Here is a 22,311-nt window from a genome sequence, read left to right as displayed (position 1 = left end):
TGTATAATGCTGTTTTATAAAAGCGTATTGATATGTTAATATTATAAATAATGTATTGGTTTTAGAGAAAGTGTCATTATGCATTTTTTCTGTAGCTGGAAGGCTTAGATGAGCAGCTTTCACTATCACAGAGATGTAACCACCAGTTCAAGAATATGATAGAAGATAAAGAGCGTGAAGTGGCAGCTGCAACTCAAAAAGTTCAGGAGCTTTCCGCAGCAGCAGCTGGTACTCAGAATGCGGTAAAACAGCTGGAAGAACATGTACAGAAGTAAGTAAATTCTTTTTATTAGGACTCTCAATCTTGTATGCAAGATGCACTTTTTTGTAGCACTGCATAAAATATGTGTTGTTCTCATATATCAATTACATTGGTCTATTTGTATTGCACACCAATAACCATGCATTTAGTGCTGCGGATTATTGTTGTTCTTTACCAGTAAATGATAAGAATAGTAATATTGTTCAGCTATAGATTGATTTCATGATTATTCTATTAACAAATAGATCATAATTTTATGAGAGTTCAATATCTTCCTAAAGCAAATATATATACAGTTTTTAACCCCTTAAGGACTAAGGACGTACAGGTTACGTCCTACAAAAACTGTCACTTAATGACCAAGGATGTACCCTGTACGTCCTCAGGGTTTTCAAGCAATGGAAGCGATTGTGATCGCTTCCAGACGCTTTTAGGGTATTGCAGTGATGCCTCAATATTGAGGCATCCTGCAATACCCTTTCTTAAGCATCCGATGCCGAGAGAGCCACTTTGTGGCCCTCTCTGCATCGGCCAGCGATGTTGCCGATCGTTGGTGGGTGAGAGCCATTGCAGGGAGGTGGGTGGGTGGCCCATCGCTGGGAACTCACTCGGTGGGGGATCTCACTCGCCGGTGCGCGCGACCACTTAACAAGAAGTGGTGGGAGAGGAGGGAGGGGGAAGTAATGTTGGGAAAGGGATCTCGGAGAGGGGAAGGGTATTGAGGGGGCAGCTACACTACAGAAAATGTTTCATTTATATTAAAAAAGTGCAAATGTTATTGAAAAGTGGGTACTGGCAGGCAGCTGTAGTACCCAAAATGGTGGCAAATAGTGAGAAGGGAGGGGTTAGGGGGCTGTTTGGGGGGCTCAGGGAGGTTGGGTGGTAAGGGGGATCCTACACTGCAGAAAATATATAATTTAAAAAAACAATTAAAAAAACAAAACAAACAAAAACCTTTTATTTTTATACTGGCAAACTTTCTGCCAGTACTAAAGATGGCGGTGACAATAGTGAGGTGGGGGAGGGAAGAAAGCTGTTTGAGAGGGGTCAGGGAGCGATCAGTGGGTGTGATGTGTCAGGTGGGAGGCTGATCTCTACACTAAAGCTAAAATTAACCCTTCAAACTCCCTACAAACTACCTAATTAACCTCTTCACTGCTGGGCATAATACAAGTGTGGTGCGCAGTGGCATTTAGCGGTCTTCTAATTACCAAAAAGCAATGCCAAAGCCATATATGTCTGCTATTTCTGAACAAAGGGGATCCCAGATAATCATTTACAACTGCAAAAAGGTTCAGTGGCACTACCTAACAGGTTTATAACTGCCTACACCCTTGTTGTATAAATCAGCTTAAATCAGTATAAATCAGTATAAATCAAACAAACGGAAGCAGCACAAATTTCACAAACTATTTATTTGGGGGCATATTACAGCCTTTGCAGCAAACAAATAGAATTAATTTAATTAAGTATTACACTTCAATTACAAACAGAAGTGTAATAGTATCCAGCTTGCGCTCCCCACAGGTGGCTTAACCCATGAATGAATAAAAGTGGCTTTCAAGAGGAATAGCTAGCAGCAAACTTGCTATATTGTTGTGTTTTATCAAGGAAAATCGCTAACAATTACAACGTATTGGCCATTAATTTGGAAACTACAAAGTAATTATTTTGTCAAATTTGATACAAGTTCCAAAATGGCAATTATTTTATATGTTGTAACAGCCTGGCAAATATCCAACAGGCAGAGTATATGATACCTCAGTATGCACCAAACACACTGATTATCTGTTACTATATTTTCTATTACGATGAAATTTAGAAGGTGAGAATATATTTATATTCTCAAAGTGATAGCCGATTATTTTTTGAAGCATAAAGCAAATATTCACATATATTTATGAATGGTACTGGACTATATGAGTAATAGTGTATCCAGAACCAAATGAATCGAAACACATTATGCTGATTTACTTTATTCTTAACCAATGTGGCACAAAAATTCACAGCTCTACCTCAAACCTTATACCAAGTTCTAGGATTTGGCAGGCAAATAAATTGCAACACTGATAGGGTGTTCTATATCCACTCAGAACTTGAAATGTTGAATACCTAGGTATTATTACAACAAGTATAAAAAGAAATCTTTATACTCTGGTATTGATCTTCACATTTGGGGTAGAATACGCGTACTTTAGTACCCTACTATGAGTTTATTGTTTTTAATTTGCACATCCCTAATTTAATTTTGCCATAATTGCACAAGCTGTTTGTAAATCATATCAGTGAGAAACCTAAATTTTGTGAAAAAAATTGTGAAAAAGTTAACAATTTGTCCTTCCTACGATAGGTAGAGTCCACGGCTTCATTCCTTACTGTTGGGAAATACAACACTTGTCCACCAGGAGTAGGCAAAGACCCCCTAGCCAAAGGCTTAAATATCCCTCCCACTTAGTCATTTCCCCAGTCATTCTTTGCCTTCCGTCACGTTAGGAGGTGGCAGAGAAGTGGCAGAAGATTCGGAGAGTCCTGAAAAAGGGTATCTGCCCTTCGAGATAGGACTGGAGTTTTAAGTAGTCATGTTAACCTCTCAGTGAGAGTATTGATGAAAGTTAGAGTCTGGAGATGCAGGGAAAGTTTTTCTGCGAAACCATCCAGACTGCTAACAGCTCCTATGCAATCAGTGTTGACAAATTTCACTGCCTGCTTTCTCTCACTCAAGTCCATGTCAGGAGCGCTGCTATAAGACTGTCACACTTGAGAGGCTGTGTTCTGTTCCACAGCATGGATCCTGGAGGTAAGATTGTTTCAACTTTTACACATAAAACGCTATAACAGAGTCACAGTGTGGCTCCTTTATACCTTGATAGAATCCAGGGTTAATATCCTCTGAAGGGGGTTTATTGAACAGTTGGGGTTAATTAATCAGTGTATTAATTATTTACATGCTGCTTTGTGTGATTTTTTTCCTGGGCTGATAGACTGTGTGTTTTTGGCTGGAACAAACCGGTTTCACTTTCATTTTTGAAAGTGTTGCACAGCTCCTATTACTTGCTGTACTTGTAGTAACAGGGGAAGTACTGTCTTGCACTCCATGTGACTAGCTGTCGTCTATGTTCATTTCCTCCATTCCGGCTGAGACTTGAACCTGAGGAGAGCGTTTCCGCTGTTAACTGTCTGGGTCTAGGAGGTGGTGAGTGCCCCAGCCATTGAGAGTATAAAGGTGTAGTTTCTATAATAAAAAAACATTTTTATTTGTGTCCTTCTGTGGGTATAACCTGAGCTATGGAGGACTCTGACATGTTAGAAGGTATTCCTTCTGTACTAAATCATACCTGTTTATATTGTGAGGAGGCCGTGATTTTCCCGCCCATTAAATTATGTTCCCCATGCCTTAACACCATTATAAAGTCTAAGAAGGGAGACAAACCTGCTAAGGCTCTTAGTCCCTCGGAGCCGTCTACCTCTCAGGACTCAGCGTCACGTGTGATTACTACCCTTGCTACATTATCCACTCCACATGTAGTTCCCCATAGCACATCTAATCTTCCATCCATAGGGGGCCTTCTTTGCCGCGCTGTTACAAACGGCGGTGTCTGCTGCCCTCAGTGCATTACCTTGCTCTAACAAACGCAAGAGAAAGGTTAAACATAGCTCTCCTGACCCGGAGTCATCCAAATATTTATCAGATTTAGCTTTTATGTCCCAGTTATCCGATGATGAGTTAACCTCTGAAGCTTCAGAGGGAGAACTTTCTGGGTTGGAGTCCTTAGCGTCTAAGCCTCCTGCTGCAGAGGAACTGTCCTTTAGATTTAAAATTTAGCACTTGCGTTTTTATCAAAGGAGGTTCTTTCTACGTTAGAGGTTCCAGAGGCCGTGCTGCCTGAAGAACCTATGATACCTAAATTAGACAGAGTTTACGAAGACAGGAAATTTCCTTTGACTTTTCCTGTGCCGGTTAAGATGGCGAACATTATTAAGAACGAATGGGTAAGAATTTGTTCGTCCTTTTCCCCCTCGTTTACTTTTAAAAAGTTGTTCCTGGACTCTCAACTGGATTTGTGGGGCTCCATTCCTAAGGTGGATCTCTACGGTTGCTAAACATACTACTATATCTCTTGAGGATAGTTCTTCGTTCAGAGAGATGATGGATAAGAAAATGGAAACCTTTCTGAAAAAGATGTTTCAACATACAGGATTTTTGTTTCAACCGCGGCTGCAGTTGCCGCGATTTCCGGAGAAGCTACCTACTGGTTCGACTCTTTGTCAAAACCCATTGAGGTGGAGTCTCTCCTCAAGGATATTCAAGACAGAATTAAAGCTCTGAGAATTTCTAATTCTTTTATTTGTGATGCGAACATGCAAATTATTTGCCTAAATGCAAAGGCCGCTTTGCGGTCCTAGCCCACCGGGCGCTCTGGTTGAAGTCTTGGTCTGCGGATATGACTTCTAAATCCAGACTCCTTTCTTTTCCCTTCAAGGGAAATATTTTATTTGGTCCAGGCCTGGACTCCATTATTTCTACGGTTACCGGAGGCAAAGGTGTCTTACTACCGCAAGATACGAAGAACAAGTCTAAGGGACGACAACCTTCTAATTTTTGTTCCTTTCGTTCTGGCAAATCCCAATGACAACAATTCTCCTCCAAGCCCGAGCAACCCAAGAGTACTTGGAAGCCGGCTCAGTCCTGGAATAAATCCAAGCAGAATAAGAAGCCCGCCGAAAACGAATCGACATGAAGGGGTAGCCCCTGATCTAGGATCGGATTGTGTACGGGCAGACTGTCTCTTTTTTTAGACACCCCGGTACAAGGATGTACAGGATCTGTTGGTCCTGGAGGTGGTATCAAGATACAAGATAGGCTTCAAATCTCATCCGCAAAGGGGCAGATTCCTTCTCTTGAATCTGTCTACCAGACCAGAAAAGAGGGATGCCTTTCTGGGGTGCATTCGAGATCTATCCTCCTTAGCAGTTGTTGTCCCGGTGCCTATCGAAGAAAGAAATTTTGAGTTTTATTCAAACCTTTTCGTTGTCCCAAAGAAGGAGGAAACTTTCCGCCCAATTCTGGACCTAAAGTGCTTAAACAAATTTCTCAGTGTCCCTTCCTTCAAGATGGAGACAATAAGGTCCATCCTTTCTTTGATTCAGGAAAGCCAGTTTATGAGAACTATAGATTTGAAGAACGCTTACCTTCATGTTCCAATCCACAGGGAACACTTTAAGTTCCTGAGGTTTGCATTCCTGGACTAGCACTTCCAGTTCATTGCCCTTCCGTTTGGCCTACCTACTGCACCAAGAATCTTTACAAAGTTTCTGGGGGCTCTTCTAGCTGTTGCCAGAACTCAGGGTATTGCAGTAGCCCCATACTTGGACGATATTCTGGTGCAAGCATCATCCTTTCGTCTTGCGGAAGAATTCTCAGAGTACCTTCTCAGTCTTCTTCGATCACATGGATGGAAGATAAACTTGGAAAACAGTTCTCTTATCCCAAGTACCAGGGTGGAATTCCTGGGTACTATAATAGACTCCATATCCATGAGGATATTTCTAACAGACCATAGACATTGCAAGCTAACTTCAGCATGTCTTGCCCTCCGGACCTCCTTGAGTCCCTCTGTGGCTCAGTGTATGGAGGTGATTGGTCTCATGGTGTCCTTCATGGACATCATTCCTTTTGCCAGGTTCCGTCTCAGACCTTTACAACTGTGCATGCTGAGGCAGAGGAACGGCGATCATTCAGATCTGTCTACAACAGATTGTATTAGACAGCCGGTCGAGAGAACTGCTCTCTTGGTGACTCTATCCAGATCTCAGTCCCGAGGGACATGCTTCTTAAGACCATCCTGGGAGATTGGGACTATGGACGCAAGCCTATCCGCATGGGGAGCTGTTTAGGGTGTCAGTAAGGCACAGGGATTGTGGACTCAGGAGGAGTCCTTCCTCCCGATCAATATTTTGGAACTACGGGCAATCTTCAAGGCCTTGAAGGCTTGGCCACTTCTGGGTTCGTCCCAGTTTATCAGATTCCAATCAGACAATATTACCATGGTGGCTTACATCAACCATCAGGGGGGAACGAGAAGTCCCTTGCCGATGAAGACAATATCTCAGATTCTGGAGTGGGTGGAGGCCCACAGCTGTTCACCGTCAGCGATCCACATTCCGGGTGTGGAAAACTGGGAGGCGGATTTTCTTAGCAGGCAATTCTTCCATCCAGGGGAATAGTCTCTCCATCCCGATGTGTTTGCAACCATATGCAGCAAGGGGTGGGGGGCACCGGAGATAGATCTCATGGTGTCTCGGCTACCCAGGTACGGGTCGAGGTAGAGGGATCCCCAAGCAGATCTAATAGATGCACTAGCAGTGCCCTGGAGGTTCAAACTCATATATCTTTTTCCTCCATTACCGCTTCTTCGTCGAGTGGTGGCCCGCATCAAGCAGGAGCAGGTATAATTAATTCTCATTTCTCCATTGTGGCTGCGAAGGACGTAGTTTGCGGATCTAGTGGGGATGTCCTTATCTCCACTGTGGAAGTTACCTTGTCGCAGAGACCTGCTGATACAAGGTCCATTTGTTCATCAAAATCTAGATTCTCTGATGCTGACTGCATGTAGATTAAATGCTTAGTCTTAGCCAAGAGAGGTTTCTCTGAGAGTGTCATTGATACTCTTATTCAAGCTCGTAAACCAGTTACATGGCGTATCTACCACAAGGTATTTAAGACCTACTTATTCTGGTTTGAAGAGCATGTTTTTTCCTGGCAGTTAAGGTTGCCAGGATCTTATCTTTTCTCCAGGGGGGGCTGGTGAAGGGCCTTTCTGCTAGTTCCCTGAGGGGACAGATTTCGTCCCTGGTCGGTTTTATTGCACAAGAGACTGGCTGAGCTTCCAGACGTGCAGTCCTTTGTTAAGGCTCCGATTAGGATTAGACCTGTCTTTAGATCTGGGGCTCCTCCTTGGAGCCTAAATCTTGTCCTTCGGGTTTTGCAACAGGTTCCATTTAAGCCTCTGCATTTCGTTGACATTAAATTGTTATCTTGGAAGGTTCTGTTTTTATTGGATATTGCCTCTGCGCGCAGAGTTTCTGAGATCTCTACTTTGCAATTTGAGCCCCCTTATCTTATTTTTCATGCAGATAAGGCAGTTTTACCTACTAAATTAGGTTTTCTTCCTAAGTTTGTGTCTGATCGCAACATCAATCAGGAGATTGTGGTTCCTTCCTTGTTTCCTAATCCTTCTTCATCGAAGGAACGCTTACTTCACAATTTGGATGTGGTTCGCGCCTTGAAGTTCTATCTTTAGGCTACTAAGGAGTTTAGACAATCTTCCTCTTTGTTTGTTGTCTGTTCGGGGAAGCGTAAGGGGCAAAATGCTATTTCGACTTCCCTATCTTTTTTGTTAAGGAGTGTCACCCGCTTAGCTTACGAGACAGCGGTACATCGTTCTCCTTAGAGGATAACGGCTCATTCCACTAGAGCAGTGGCTTCCTCTTGGGCCTTTTAGAACGAGGCCTCTATGGATCAGATTTGTAAGGCGGCTACCTGGTCCTTCTTACAAACTTTTTCAAAATTTTACAAGTTTGATGTTTTTGCTTCGGCTGAAGCAGCTTTCGGGAGAAAGGTTTTGCAGGCTGTGGTGCCCTCAGAATAGGGTCCGCCTCTTCCGTTTTGTTCCCTCCCGTTATTCATTCAGTGTCCTCTGGAGCTTGGGTATAGTTTTCCCAACAGTAAGGAATGAAACCGTGGACTCTCCCTATCTTAGGAAAGAAAACATAATTTATGCTTTCCAGATAAATTCCTTTCCTTCCGGATAGGGAGAGTCCGTGGCCCCGCCCATTTTTTTCTTGTCTACAAAAAAAAGCAAAGAAAATGTAAACATTGGATATTTCTAATTTCAGGACAAAATTTAGAAACTATTTAACATGGGTGTTTTTTGGTGGTTTTAGATGTGTAACACATTTTGGGGGTCAAAGTTAGAAAAATAGTTTTTTCCAATTTTTTCATCATATTTTATAAAAAAATTTATAGTAAATTATAAGATTTGAAGAAAATCCATTTAATGGCGAGAAAAACAGTATTTATTATTTGTGGGTACAGTAAATGAGTAAGAGGAAAATTGCAGCTAAACACAAACACAGCAGAAATGTAAAAATAGCCCTGGTCCCAAACGGTAAGAAAATTGAGAAGTGCTGTGGTCACTAATGGTTTAAAGGGACCCTATGCAATTTTAAGCAACTTTATAATTTAATCCTAATAATTTTTCATGCTATCTTTATTTAAAAAGCATGAATGTTAAGCTTAAAGTGAATGTAAATTTTGATGCTAAAGTGCCCTGTTTTTAAAATTTCGATTAGAAACAGGGGCACTTTAGTTCATCAAAATTTACATTTCACTCGTGTTGTGAAAAAATACTTACCTTTTAATCTTGACAGCGGCTCCAGCTTCCTCCACCCGTCGCAAAGCCTCTTCCTGGGTCTAAAATAAAGAATCCTGCTTTCTATAATCACGGCGTTGAATCAGACACTGATTCCCCCGGGGGGTGGGGAGCCGTGATTGGAGGATGACCGATCCATCATTTCTGACGTCAGAAATGGCTTGCAATGACCGGGGAAGCTGGAACGGCTGTCAAGTTTAAAAGGTAAGTATTTTTTCACAACGAGTAAAATGTAAATTTTGATGAATTAAAGTGCCCCTGTTTTTAATCGAATTTTTAAAAAACGGGCACTTTGGCATCAAAATTTACATTCACTTTAAGAGCCGGCCCATTTTTGGTTGAGAACCTGGGTTATGCTTGCTTATTGGTTTGCTAAATGTAGCCACCAATAAGCAAGTGCTATCCCGGGTGCTGAACCTTAAATGGGCTGACTCCCAAGCTTTAAAATTCTGCTTTTTAAATAAAAATAGCAAGAGAATTAAGAAAAAATTATAGTGGGAGTAAATTAGAAAGTTGCTTAAAACCGTATACTCTTGAAAGTTTAAAGGGTTAATAATTTAAATTTAGGTGGATTGCATAGAGAATGACATTTTAAACAAATCTATACTTTACTTCTATTATAAATCTTGCTTAGTTTTCTTGGTATCCTTTGTTAATAAGAGTAATGCTAGGTGACCTCACGAGCGTGCACGTGTCTTTAGCTATCTGGCAACATTGTTTATGTTGTTATGCTCTGTTCCCATTTCCACTTTCCCGACTATGTGGCCACTGAGATTTTCTAGTCCGCAGGGGTCTGGTCATAGGAGGTGGTGAGTGCCCCAGCCATTGGTGGTGTCAGGTGCCCTTTGTTTGCTTTTTACTTTTATAGTCCATATTGATATATTCTCTTTTTAGTTATGGTGGATTCTGATGCTGAGACTGTACTCATTTCAGATTCAGTTACTAAGGATTCTGATACTGAGACGATTATAATATCTGATTCAGATTCTGTGTCCGGTGACGAATCCGGTTTAGCCTCGGTGACTCCTGTCAACCAGTCTGGTTCCATAGGCCATATGAGAGCACCCGATTCCTCGGGGTAACAGGGATCTGCTGAGCCATCTGACTCTGGGGGCCCTGTCTCCCAGGGAGCGAGTTCCCTACCGATTCTCCCTCCTACACATGTGGGTAACCCAGTTTATAGTTCCTCCACGCGGGGTGGTGTGTTCCCCCCGCAGCTTGCAGCACGTTTTCGCCTTCAGATAATGTTGGCGCTTGCTCGTCTGCATAGTCCAGACGTTTCTTTGAGAATGTGCTCGTGCCCTATGGTCTCGGGTATTCCACCTTGGGGTGGGCCTCCGCAGTATCCTGAGGGTTCTGTTCCGGAGTGTTGTGCTTTTCGGTACCATATTGCGCGCCTTTGCATATTGCTCAGACATCTGTTTGAGTCACTGAATGACCCTATAGTTCATAGATATGGGAATTTTCAGTCTGATGGTCCAAATGGTACAACTCGTTAGACATATGCGGATGATGTAATCTCTTATTGTCTTTATTTTGAGTTCTTTCACAGTTTTTGTAAGATGGGGCTCCATTTGGCTGGTCCTACGGGTAGGCCCGTGTCTTTTTTGGGCGTTAACCTTTGGGTTGCCTTATATTTTATTTTGTATCCAGTGGATGTTTTTTATTTGTTTTTTTGTTTCCTTCGGGAACCATCTGGGATTGTTACTCTTTGTTACTTCTACGGAAGATGTTTGGACATGTTAGTCCTATGTTTAAAATTGTCTGTTTCGTTTTCCCCTATTAGGGAAAGTTTATGCAGTTTGCCGGTTAGGACCCCTGGTACAGGCTGGTCCTTTCGGGTTTGTTCGGTGTTGTGGCTGTTCAGACACGTGGCGCTGTTCTGCTGAGCTAGTTCGGTAGAAGCGCTAAGTGCTCAGGTTATCATGTTTCTTTCATGTAATTAGCAAGAGTCCATGAGCTAGTGACGTATGGGATATACATTCCTACCAGGAGGGGCAAAGTTTCCCAAACCTTAAAATGCCTATAAATACACCCCTCACCACACCCACAATTCAGTTTTACAAACTTTGCCTCCGATGGAGGTGGTGAAGTAAGTTTGTGCTAGATTCTACGTTGATATGCGCTCCGCAGCAGGTTGGAGCCCGGTTTTCCTCTCAGCGTGCAGTGAATGTCAGAGGGATGTGAGGAGAGTATTGCCTATTTGAATGCAGTGATCTCCTTCTACGGGGTCTATTTCATAGGTTCTCTGTTATCGGTCGTAGAGATTCATCTCTTACCTCCCTTTTCAGATCGACGATATACTCTTATATATACCATTACCTCTGCTGATTCTCGTTTCAGTACTGGTTTGGCTTTCTACAAACATGTAGATGAGTGTCCTGGGGTAAGTAAATCTTATTTTTTGTGACACTCTAAGCTATGGTTGGGCACTTTGTTTATAAAGTTTTAAATATATGTATTCAAACATTTATTTGCCTTGACTCAGAATGTTCAACTTTCCTTATTTTTCAGACAGTCAGTTTCATATTTGGGATAATGCATTTGAATTAATCATTTTTTCTTACCTTCAAAAATTTGACTCTTTTTTCCCTGTGGGCTGTTAGGCTCGCGGGGGCTGAAAATGCTTCATTTTATTGCGTCATTCTTGGCGAGGACTTTTTTGGCGCAAAAATTCTTTTCCGTTTCCGGCGTCATACGTGTCGCCGGAAGTTGCGTCATTTTTTGACGTTATTTTGCGCCAAAAATGTCGGCGTTCCGGATGTGGCGTCATTTTTGGCGCCAAAAGCATTTAGGCGCCAAATAATGTGGGCGTCTTATTTGGCGCTAAAAAATAAGGGCGTCGCTTTTGTCTCCACATTATTTAAGTCTTATTTTTTCATTGCTTCTGGTTGCTAGAAGCTTGTTCTTTGGCATTTTTTCCCATTCCTGAAACTGTCATTTAAGGAATTTGATCAATTTTGCTTTATATGTTGTTTTTTCTCTTACATATTGCAAGATGTCTCACGTTGCATCTGAGTCAGAAGATACTACAGGAAAATCGCGGTCTAGTGCTGGAGCTACCAAGCTAAGTGTATCTGCTATAATTTTTGGTATCTGTTTCTCCAGCTGTTGTTTGTATTGCATGTCATGACAAACATATTAATGCAGATAAAATTTCCTTTAGTACTGTTACATTACCTGTTGCTGTTCCGTCAACATCTAATTTTCAGAGTGTTCCTGATAAACATAAGAGATTTTTTTTTTTAAATCCATTAAGAAGGCTATGTCTGTTATTTCTCCTTCTAGTTTACATAAAAGTCTTTTAAAACTTCTCTTTTTTCAGATGAATTTTTAAATGAACATCATCATTCTGATACTGATAATGGTTCTTCTGGTTCAGAGGTTTCTGTCTCAGAGGTTGATGCTGATAAATCTTTGTATTTGTTCAAGATGGAATTTATTCGTTCTTTATTTAAAGAAGTATTAATTGCATTAGAAATAGAGGATTCTGGTCCTCTTGATACTAAATCTAAACGTTTAAAAAAGGTTTTTAAATCTCCTGTAGTTATTCCAGAAGTGTTTAATCTCCCTGATGCTATTTCTGAAGTAATTTCCAGGGAATGGAATAATTTGGGTAATTCTTTTACTCCTTCTAAACGTTTAAGCAATTATATCCTGTGCCATCTGACAGATTAGAGTTTTTTGGGACAAAATCCCTAAGGTTATGGGGTTGTCTCTACTCCTGCTATATGTGCTACTATTCCTACGGCAGATAGTACTTAATTTAAGGATCCTTTAGATAGGAAAATTGAATCCTTTCTAAGAAAAGCTTACTTATGTTCAGGTAATCTTCTTAGACCTGCTATATTTTTAGCGGATGTTGCTGCAGCTTCAACTTTTTGGTTAGAAGCTTTAGCGCAACAAGTAACAGATCATAATTTTATAGCATTATTATTATTCTATAACATGCTAATAATTTTATTGGTGATACCATCTTTTGATATCATTAGAGTTGATGTCAGGTATATGTCTCTAGCTATTTTAGCTAGAAAAGCTTTATGGATTAAACTTGGAATGCTGATATGTCTTCTAAGTCAACTTTGCTTTCCCTTTCTTTCCAGGGTAATAAATTATTATCTCAACTGTTTCTGGAAGGAAGGGAACTTTTTTACCAAAGGATAAAAAATCTAAGGTAAATTTAGGTCTAATAATCATTTTCGTTCCTTTCCTCACAATAAGGAACAAAAGCCTGATCCTTCATCCTCAGGAGCGGTATCAGTTTGGAAACTATTTCCAGTTTGGAATATATCCAAGCCTTATAGAAAACCTATAGCCAGCTCCTAAGTACCCTTGAAGGTGCGGACCTTATTCCAGCTCAGCTGGTATGGGGCAGATTACGTTTTCTTCAAAGAAATTTGGATCAATTCCGTTCTCAATTTCTGGTTTCAGAACATTGTTTCAGAAAGGTACAGAATTGGCTTCAGTTAAGGCCTCCTGCTAAGAGATTTTTTTTTTTTTCTTTCCCGTGTCCCAGTTAACACAGCAAAGGCTCAGCATTTCTGAAATGTGTTTCAGATCTAGAGTTGGCTGGAGTAATTATGCCAGTTCCAGTTCTGGAACAGGGGCTGGGGTTTTATTTTATCTCTTCATTGTACCAAAGAAGGTCAATTCCTTCAGACCAGTTCCGGATCTATCAATATTGAATCGTTATGTAAGGATACCAACATTCAAGATGGTTACTGTAGGACTATCCTGCCTTTTGTTTAGCAAGGGCATTATATGTCTACAATAGATTTACAGGATGTGTATCTGCATATTCCGATTCATCCAGATCACTTTTAGTGTCTGAGATTCTCTTTTTAGACAAGCATTACCAGTTTTGTGGCTCTACCGTTTGGCCTAGCCTCAGTTCCAAGAATTTTTTTCAAAGGTTCTCGGTGCCCTTCTTTCTGTAATCAGAGAACAGGGTTTTGGTATTTCCTTATTGGACGATATCTGGGTACTTGCTCAGTCTTCTCATTTTCGAAGAATCTCATACGAATTGACTTGTGTTGTTTCTTCAAGTTCATGGTTGGAGGATCAATTTACCAATCAGTTCATTGATTCCTCAGACAAGGGTAACCTTTTTAGGTTTCTAGATAGATTCAGTGTCTATGACTCTGTCCTTGTCAGACAAGAGAAGTTTAACATTGATATCAGCTTGTCAAAACCTTCAGTCACAATCATTCCCTTTGGTAGCCTTATGCATGGAAATTTTAGGTCTTAGGACTGCCGCATCAGATGCGATCTCCTTTGCTCGTTTTCACATGCGACCTCTTCAGCTCTGTATGCTGAACCAATGGTGCAGGGATTACTCAAAGATATCTCAATTAATATATTTAAACCGATTATACGACACTCTCTGACATGGTGGACAGATCACCATCGTTTAGTTCAGGGGGCTTCTTTGTTCTTCCGACCTGGACTATAATCTCAACAGATGCAAGTCTTACAGGTTGGGGAGCTGTGTGGGGGTATCTGACGGCACAAGGGGTTTGGGAATCTCAGGAGGTGAGATTTCCGATCAATATTTTGGAACTCCGTGCAATTTTCAGAGCTCTTCAGTCTTGGCCTCTTCTGAAGAGAGAGTTGTTCATTTGTTTTCAGATAGACAATGTCACAACTGTGGCATACATCAATCATCAAGGAGGGACTCACAGTCCTCTGGCTATGAAAGAAGTATCTCGAATTTTGGTTTGGGCGGAATCCAGCTCCTGTCTAATCTCTGCGGTTCATATCCCAGGTATGGACAATTGGAAAGCGGATTATCTCAGTCGCCAAACGTTGCACCTGGGCGAATGGTCTTCACCCAGAGGTATTTCCTCAGATTGTTCAAATGTGGGAACTCCCAGAAATAGATCTGATGGCTTCTCATCTAAACAAGAAACTTCCCTGGTATCTGTCCGGATCCCGGGATCCTCGGGCGGAGGCAGTGGATGCATTATCTCTTCCTTACAAGTGTCATCCTGCCTATATCTTTCCGCCTCTAGTTCTTCTTCCAAGGGTATTCTCCAATATTCTAAAGGAATGCTCGTTTGTCCTGCTGGTAGCTCCAGCATGGCCTCACAGGTTTTGGTATGCGGATCTTGTCCGGATGGCCTCTTGCCAGCTGTGGACTCTTCCGTTAAGACCAGTCTTTCTGTCTCAAGGTTCTTTTTTCCATCAGGATCTCAAAACCTTAATTTTAAGGTGTGGAGTTTGAACGCTTGATTCTTGGTCAAAGAGGTTTCTCTGACTCTGTGATTGATACTATGTCACAGGCTCGTAAATCTGTATCTAGAGAGATATATTATAGAGTCTGGAAGACTTATATTTCTTCAGGATGGTTTAGATAAAGGTTTGTCCGCAAGTTTCTTGAAAGACAAATCTCTGCTCTTGCTGTTCTTTTTCACAGTAGGATTGCTAATCTTCCTGATATTCATTGTTTTGTACAACCTTTGGTTCGTATAAAACTTGTCATTGAGTCAATTTCTCCTCCTTGGAGTTTGAATTTGGTTCTGGGGGCTCTTCAAGCTCCTCCTTTTGAACCCATGCATTCTTTGGTCGTTATATTACTTTCTTGGAAAGTTTTGTTTCTTTTGGCCATCTCTTCTGCCAGAAGAGTCTCTGAATTATCTACTCTTTTTTTGTGAGTCTCCTTTTCTGATTTTGCATCAGGATAAGGCGGTGCTGCGAACTTCTTTTGAATTTTTTACCTAAGGTTGTGAATTCTAACAACATTAGTAGAGAAATTGTGGTTCCTTCATTATGTCCTAATCCTATGAATTCTAAGGAGAAATCATTGCATTCTTTGGATGCTGTTAGAGCTTTTTAATATTATGTTGAAGCTACTAAGTCTTTCCGAAAGACTTCTAGTCTATTTGTCATCTTTTCCGGTTCTAGAAAAGACCAGAAAGCTTCTGCCATTTCTTTGGCATCTTGGTTGAAATCTTTATTTCATCATGCCTATGTTGAGTCGGGTAACACTCCGCCTCAAAGGATTACAGCTCATTCTACTAGGTCAGTTTCTACTTCCTGGGCGTTTAAGAATGAAGCTTCGGTTGATCAGATTTGCAAAACAGCAACATGGTCCTCTTTGCATACTTTTTCATTCAATTCTACCATTTTGATGTGTTTTCTTCTTCTGAAGCAGTTTTTGGTAGAAACGTACTTCAGGCAGTGGTTTCAGTTTGAATCTTCTGCTTATGTTTTTTCATTAAAATTTTATTCTGGGTGTGGATTATTTTCAGCAGGAATTGGCTGTCTTTATTTTATCCCTCCCTCTCTAGTGACTCTTGTGTGGAAAGATCCACATCTTGGGTAATCATTATCCCATACGTCACTAGCTCATGGACTCTTGCTAATTACATGAAAGAAAACATAATTTATGTAAGAACTTACCTGATAAATTCATTTCTTTCATATTAGCAAGAGTCCATGAGGCCCGCCCTTTTTTGTGGTGGTTTTGATTTTTTTGTATAAAGCACAATTATTCCAATTCCTTATTTTATATGCTTTCGCACTTTTTTCTTATCACCCCACTTCTTGGCTATTCGTTAAACTGAATTGTGGGTGTGGTGAGGGGTGTATTTATAGGCATTTTAAGGTTTGGGAAACTTTGCCCCTCCTGGTAGGAATGTATATCCCATACGTCACTAGCTCATGGACTCTTGCTAATATGAAAGAAATTAATTTATCAGGTAAGTTCTTACATAAATTATGTTTTTTCATGTTCCACTAAGCATTAGAGAAGAACCTGTGGGTTTGTGAGGCGGGAAGGATTGTCTCAGTCCTTATAGCCTCCTGTCATAGAGGACTGGACAGGGGAGGGTTCCGCTGCGTCACTCTATCTGACGTCTGATTTCATCAGATCCTAGAGTTCCTCCTCCACGTGGGGGAGGGTTGGTGGGCTTAGGCCCCGTTACCGCTGTTTGAGTGGTTTGGCCTTCAGTTTTAGGCCTCTGGATGGTCCTGTTGGGACTTGATCCTACAGCTGTATGGATAGCTGTCCAGCATGCGGAAGAATTTGCATTGTGAAGCCTATTGCAGCTCTCGGCACCTGGTAGGTATATGTCTAAGCCGTTTCTAGTTTATCTTGGACGTGATGGTCTGTGACGCCTAGGTAGATTCTGTAATGTAACAGAGGCTAAGTTGTGAACCTCAGCTGCTGAAATGGTAAATTAACTATAGAAAGCTGTGTAGCGGTGAGATAGGTGGGAAGTAACATTAATTACCCAACCAAGTAATGTTGAAGTCCCAGAAATAACAGTAGCTGCTTAATAGATGGTTAGGGTAAGCTTATTGATCTATAGCTGTTACATGTGAAGTATTCACTGAATAATTACAGCAGATCAACATGCTATTGCCAGCCAGGATAGTGTTAACACAATTTCTTTCTAGCGTCTGACTAAAGTACAAATGCAGAGAATGTAATAAGGAATATAATTGTACTAACAACATATGTGATTCAAATCAACATTAGGTAAAAGGGTTTAGTAGGCATGAGAAAAATGGATCAACCGCGGTATATTGATTTAGAACTTAAATTAGGCAGATAAGATAACCTTGGTTAGATGTTCAGTCTACAATTTGCCATCAATCTGTAGCGTAATTACCTGTCGGTTGTGGCTGTTGTCTTTCGTCCGTCCGTGTATGTGTTGGAGCTTGAAGGAATCAACGGTGGCGTGTGACGTCACCGCTAGGAGGCTTCCGGTATGGTGGTGAGAAGCACAGGCTGAGTGCTGTATCCACACTGGTTAGTTAGAGGCCCGTAGTAGCGAAGGGTAAGCTTAGTAACTTAGTTGCAACTTGGAATACACAGCGTCTGTCAATAGGAACAGGAAGTAATACCAAGCATAGTATGGAGAGAGGTTTGGTGTTTTATAGGGGATAGGAGGAAATTGGTACTGAATTTAAAGGAATAGCATTAAGTTGTAACTGCTATATTTCATAACAGTGAATAATGTGTAACATTGTGCTGTATGCATGGTCTGACTGAGTTATGAGGCTTTTGGGTGTCCTTACATGTCTCCGGGTGAGTTAAATCTCCTTTTTGGGATTGGTGACCCGGATGATGGTTGATCCCTGTGGGGACTTTGTTTAGCTCGGGGTTTTCCGGAGCTGAGAAGGTTTAGTGCCTTTCTCTTCCCTGTGTCCTCTGACTATGTGGAGGTGATGGGGAGGCTAGCCATGCTAGTAGGGTTTTTGTGGACCTCAAGATTTTCCTTCTGTTGTCCTGTGGCTTGAGAGGTCTCTTCATACGACTTCTAGCCCTGCTCCTTGGAGCGTTGGATTTTGACTAGGGGAGGTTCCTTCCTTTGGTCGGGACTTTCGAATTCCCCTGCCTATTGTACCCTCCCGTCTTGGAATTCAGTGTCCTCTATAGCTTGGGTATTGTTTTCCCAAAAGTAATAAATGCAGCTGTGGACTCTTTCCATTTAAGAAGAAAAACATAAATGATGCTTACCTGATCATTTTCTTTTCTTGGAAAGAGTCCAGAGCTCCCCACACGTTATTTTATGGACTCTGTGGACTCTTTCCATCAGAAGAAAAGAAAATTATCAGGTTAGCATAATTTATGTTTTTGACTTTACTGTCCTTTTATTTAGTTAGATATGCAATCAATAATGATCTGAGCTCGTTATAAACGTTTTAATACAGCTGCATGCAAAAGTAACATTATCTGCAGTAGTCTTAATGTACCATCAGAAATACTGAGGTTGTTCGCTGATTTAACACACATTTTATATAATCTTACAGGCAAATGTGTATCAATCTCTTCTAGTGTAAATGTTCCCACAGGGATTACATAATATGTTTCTTAGCATACTACTTGTTAAATTAACTGGTAACTTTTGTTTCAGACTTTTACCTTAAAATGATTCCCTGATCTCTGTTGGAGCCTAATATTATTATTATTATTATCATTTATTTGTATAGCGCCGCCATATTCTGTAGCGCTGGGTACAATGATAGGGGTATACAATGACAAGAATTTGTGCTAAAATACAAAACTAAACAAATCTAGTACAGGAGGAAGAGGGACCTGCTCCAGAGAGCTCACAGTCTACAGGTTTAGGGTGCAGAGACATAAGGTTCGGGTAGCTTGTCACATCGGTTGTAGTTGCAGCAGTGAGCCAGGCAGTTCATGTATTAGTTTGGTTCAGATGAGGGATGGAGGAGAGATGGTAAGCCTCTCTGAATACAAGGTTGGAGACAGTCTTATGAAGCGGGGTAGAGAGTTCTAGAGGACAGGAGCTGCACTTGTGAAGTCATAGATAAAGATTTGTATAGCAGTGTATATTCGTTATAATAAGGACGTTTGCACTAGGGTTATCTGCAGGGGTCAAGTTGAGCGGGAATGCATGGGAACGGAGTTCCTGCACTATTTTTACAGGTGGAACTAATTCCTCCTGGAAAGAGAACAGAAACGCTTCAGTAAATGCTACTGCTGGTGGGAGGAGCTGGAGCACAGTCTGGTTAGAGGGATAGTGAGATCCCCTAGTAATGGGCAGTAACACTTCCTACACAACACTAAAGGCAAGCCTGTCAGCGGTCCTAATGTGTGTTCACCCCGCACTGTGTGGAACACATGGTACTTAAATTTCTGTGTGGATTTCTCTGGGGTATTTAGCTCCCCTCAGCAGCAATAGGACTATTACACCTTAAGTGGTGAGACTCTGTGACAGAGGAGGAGTTTTAGGCCCAAAGGCAATCATTCAACCCTTCATTGGATTTAATTTGCTTTCATTAACCAAAGTGTATAAATTATATACATATAAATACAGTGTGTGTGTATAAAACAATATTAATTATGTGCGGGTGGAAGTCTTGGTGAGTTCCCAAACTTTTTTTTTGTAGGACTTGACCCCAGGATATCTGATGTAATACTGTCCTTTTATACAAACTGGCACTAATTTATAACTCCTATTCATTAGTAGTGCAGTAAAGTTATCCACATCTTTATCATCTTAATGTCTTGGGGATCAAAAAAATAAGTGAATCTGGCTCTATTTTGTTAGGGAACTACTCCTATATACCAGTAAATAAAATATGTGTGTATGTAAAATGCATGCTGCTTTGTACTAAATAAATGATAAAAAATAATGTTGTTCTAACATTCTTGATAAAAATGTTTTTAATCTAATATTGTATGCTCCTTGTAGCTCCTCAGTTATGTGTGCACTTATTTTCTATGAGCATAGGGTGCGGTTAATTAACCGCAATGTGGAATGTCCTTTCTATATATGGATTAACTGATACATCTTTATTGATAAAATAGCAGTAACTTGACATCTACTGCTAAAAAATGGCGTGTCATATTGTTTTATCAATCTGCTGTGTTAAAATAAGGAACCCGGCCCCTGTAAATTTCTGGGGCCTGATAATCTAAAGCATTCCGCTCTGGTGAGATTATCTAAGAAGTCTTGTCAATATTGCAAGGTCCCTTAACGTATTTTGGAAAGGCAAATTTTACCTTGAGAGCCCTTTATTTTGCTAAGCAGGGCTCTAAGTGTGAAGGAAAGCTGCAGAATCTGCTGGTGCTCTACAAACAAATGATAATAATAATCACCTAAATTACAAATGATGCGCTAAACCCGGTGCATAAATAACGCCAAAAAATTAGCGGTACCGCACTTTCCATAGCGTTGCCATTACTAGTTACAAAAAAACCTTCATGTGTTGTGCGATATGGTGCGATAAACTCAATACCGCACAAAAGCCAAATCCTAGGGATAAGAAGGTTATGTAAAAACCCTAACCTAAACCCCTAGTCTAAATACCCCTAATCCACCGCCCCCCACGACATCGCTGACATTAAATAAACGTATTAACCCCCCCACCGCCGCCCCGACATCGCTGACACTAAATAAACCTATTAACCCCTAATCCGTCTCCCCCACCTGCATCGCTAACACCTAAATAAGCCTATTAACCCCTAAACCGCGGACTCCCCACATTGCGACTACTAAAATAAACCTATTAACCCCTAAACCACCAGCCCCCACATTGCAAAACACTAAATTAAACTATTAACCCCTAAACCTAACACCCCCCCAACTTTAAATTAAAGTTACAATATAACTACCTTCAAATAAATAAAAACTTACCTGTGAAATAAAAAAAAACTAAGCTTAAACTATAAATAAACCTAACATAACTATTTTAAAAACCTAAAATAAACTAAAAATAAAAAACCTAAATTACAAAATGAAAAAATCCTAACACTACAAATTACAAAAAAGTCTAAAATTACGAAAAATAAAAAAATGGAAGATTACAAAAAAATAATAAACGAAATTATCCTAAATAATAAAAATTAAACCTTATCTAATACCCCTATAAAAACAAAAAAGCCACCTAAAAATAAAAACACCCCCTAATCTAACAATACACTACCAATAGCCCTTAAAAGGGCCTTTTGTAGGGCATTGCCCTGAAGCAATCAGCTCTTTTACATTAAAAAATTAGAAAGTACCCCCTAACAGTAAAACCTGTATCTTTCTTTTAGACTTGAAATTGAAAATGCTAAATTTGAGGCTACTATCAAGCAACAAAATGGACAGATTGAACTACTTCAGAAAGAGCTACAAGAGTCACTTTTAGTAAGTATTGACTACCATTTTATTTATTTGTTTACCTCAATTCTGATGTCTCTCTAAGTCAAATTTTCTTAGGAAGTTGGATTCTCTAATAATGGTTTTTAGAGGTTCAGAATTTTTATTATTATAAATGTGATCATTTCAGAACTTTTAGTGAATGTCAGTAAAAGTCTGTTTAGTTCTGTAATTTTTTTCAGTATACTGAGTGTTGTGATTTGCAAAAAGTGTGCTTTTTTGCAACGTAATTCTAGCTGCTTCTTACTTCACATGTTTATTTTTATAGATACGTAATCGTATGGAAGATTTAATAACAACTTTACAATCATCCAAAATTGATTTGGAAGAAAAGTTAAATTGTCAGGTAAAAAACAAAAAGTGCATTTCCCTACATATTTGGTGGGGATGTCCTAAAATAAAGCTACTATGGGACAGGGTCTTTGCGACATTGTCAAAATTGGGTATCCGGGTCCGTAAGTCCCCGGAAACTGCCCTTCTCCACATAGGACTTCACCCCCATCCCAAGTATCAGAGTTACTTATGTATTTACTTTTTCACCACCACAAAATTAGCTATTGCTAGATCCTGGAAAAAAGATAGGCCCCCAGAGTGGAACTCTTTCCTAGAAATCATAGCTTATATTAAATCTATGGAAAAGAACATATTTTTTACACTAAATAATATTGATCTACACGAACTCATATGGGAGAATTGGGCAACCTCATTTAACCCTAATTGGCAACCTGCAGTTTCTATGTGTTAAAAAAGATAAAAGGTAGCCAGTGTCTGCCATCCCCCCCTTTCCCCTTCCCTTCTTCCCTCCCCCCTACCCTATTTATAAGTCTAAAATGTGTTCTCATCTTGGATGTATCATATATGACTGTATTTGAAGGATTATGCTCTGACACTTTGTAAGTCTTACTTTGTGTCAACTGTTTTACTATTTTTTCTTCAATAAAGCTCTTTGAAACCTTAAAAAAAGTGTAGTTAGTTTTCCAATTTATTTTTTGGTTCTCTT

General features: G+C 40.3%; 1 protein-coding gene across 1 annotated transcript in view; it reads left to right on the top strand.

Moving 5' to 3' along the window:
- The window catches only part of LOC128664358 (ankyrin repeat domain-containing protein 26-like), a 418,274-nt gene that overhangs the window by 309,879 nt on the left and 86,084 nt on the right, over positions 1 to 22,311 (top strand). Inside the window, exons 28-30 of the mRNA XM_053719196.1 lie at positions 96 to 271; positions 21,206 to 21,299; positions 21,580 to 21,657. Of these exons, the coding sequence (XP_053575171.1) occupies positions 96 to 271; positions 21,206 to 21,299; positions 21,580 to 21,657 (348 nt within the window). The remainder of the gene's footprint in view (positions 1 to 95; positions 272 to 21,205; positions 21,300 to 21,579; positions 21,658 to 22,311) is intronic.

The sequence above is a fragment of the Bombina bombina genome, chromosome 6 (assembly GCF_027579735.1).
Source record: "Bombina bombina isolate aBomBom1 chromosome 6, aBomBom1.pri, whole genome shotgun sequence".
In the NCBI taxonomy this organism is placed as follows: Eukaryota; Metazoa; Chordata; class Amphibia; order Anura; family Bombinatoridae; genus Bombina; species Bombina bombina.
This window is presented reverse-complemented; position numbering and strand designations above follow the sequence as displayed.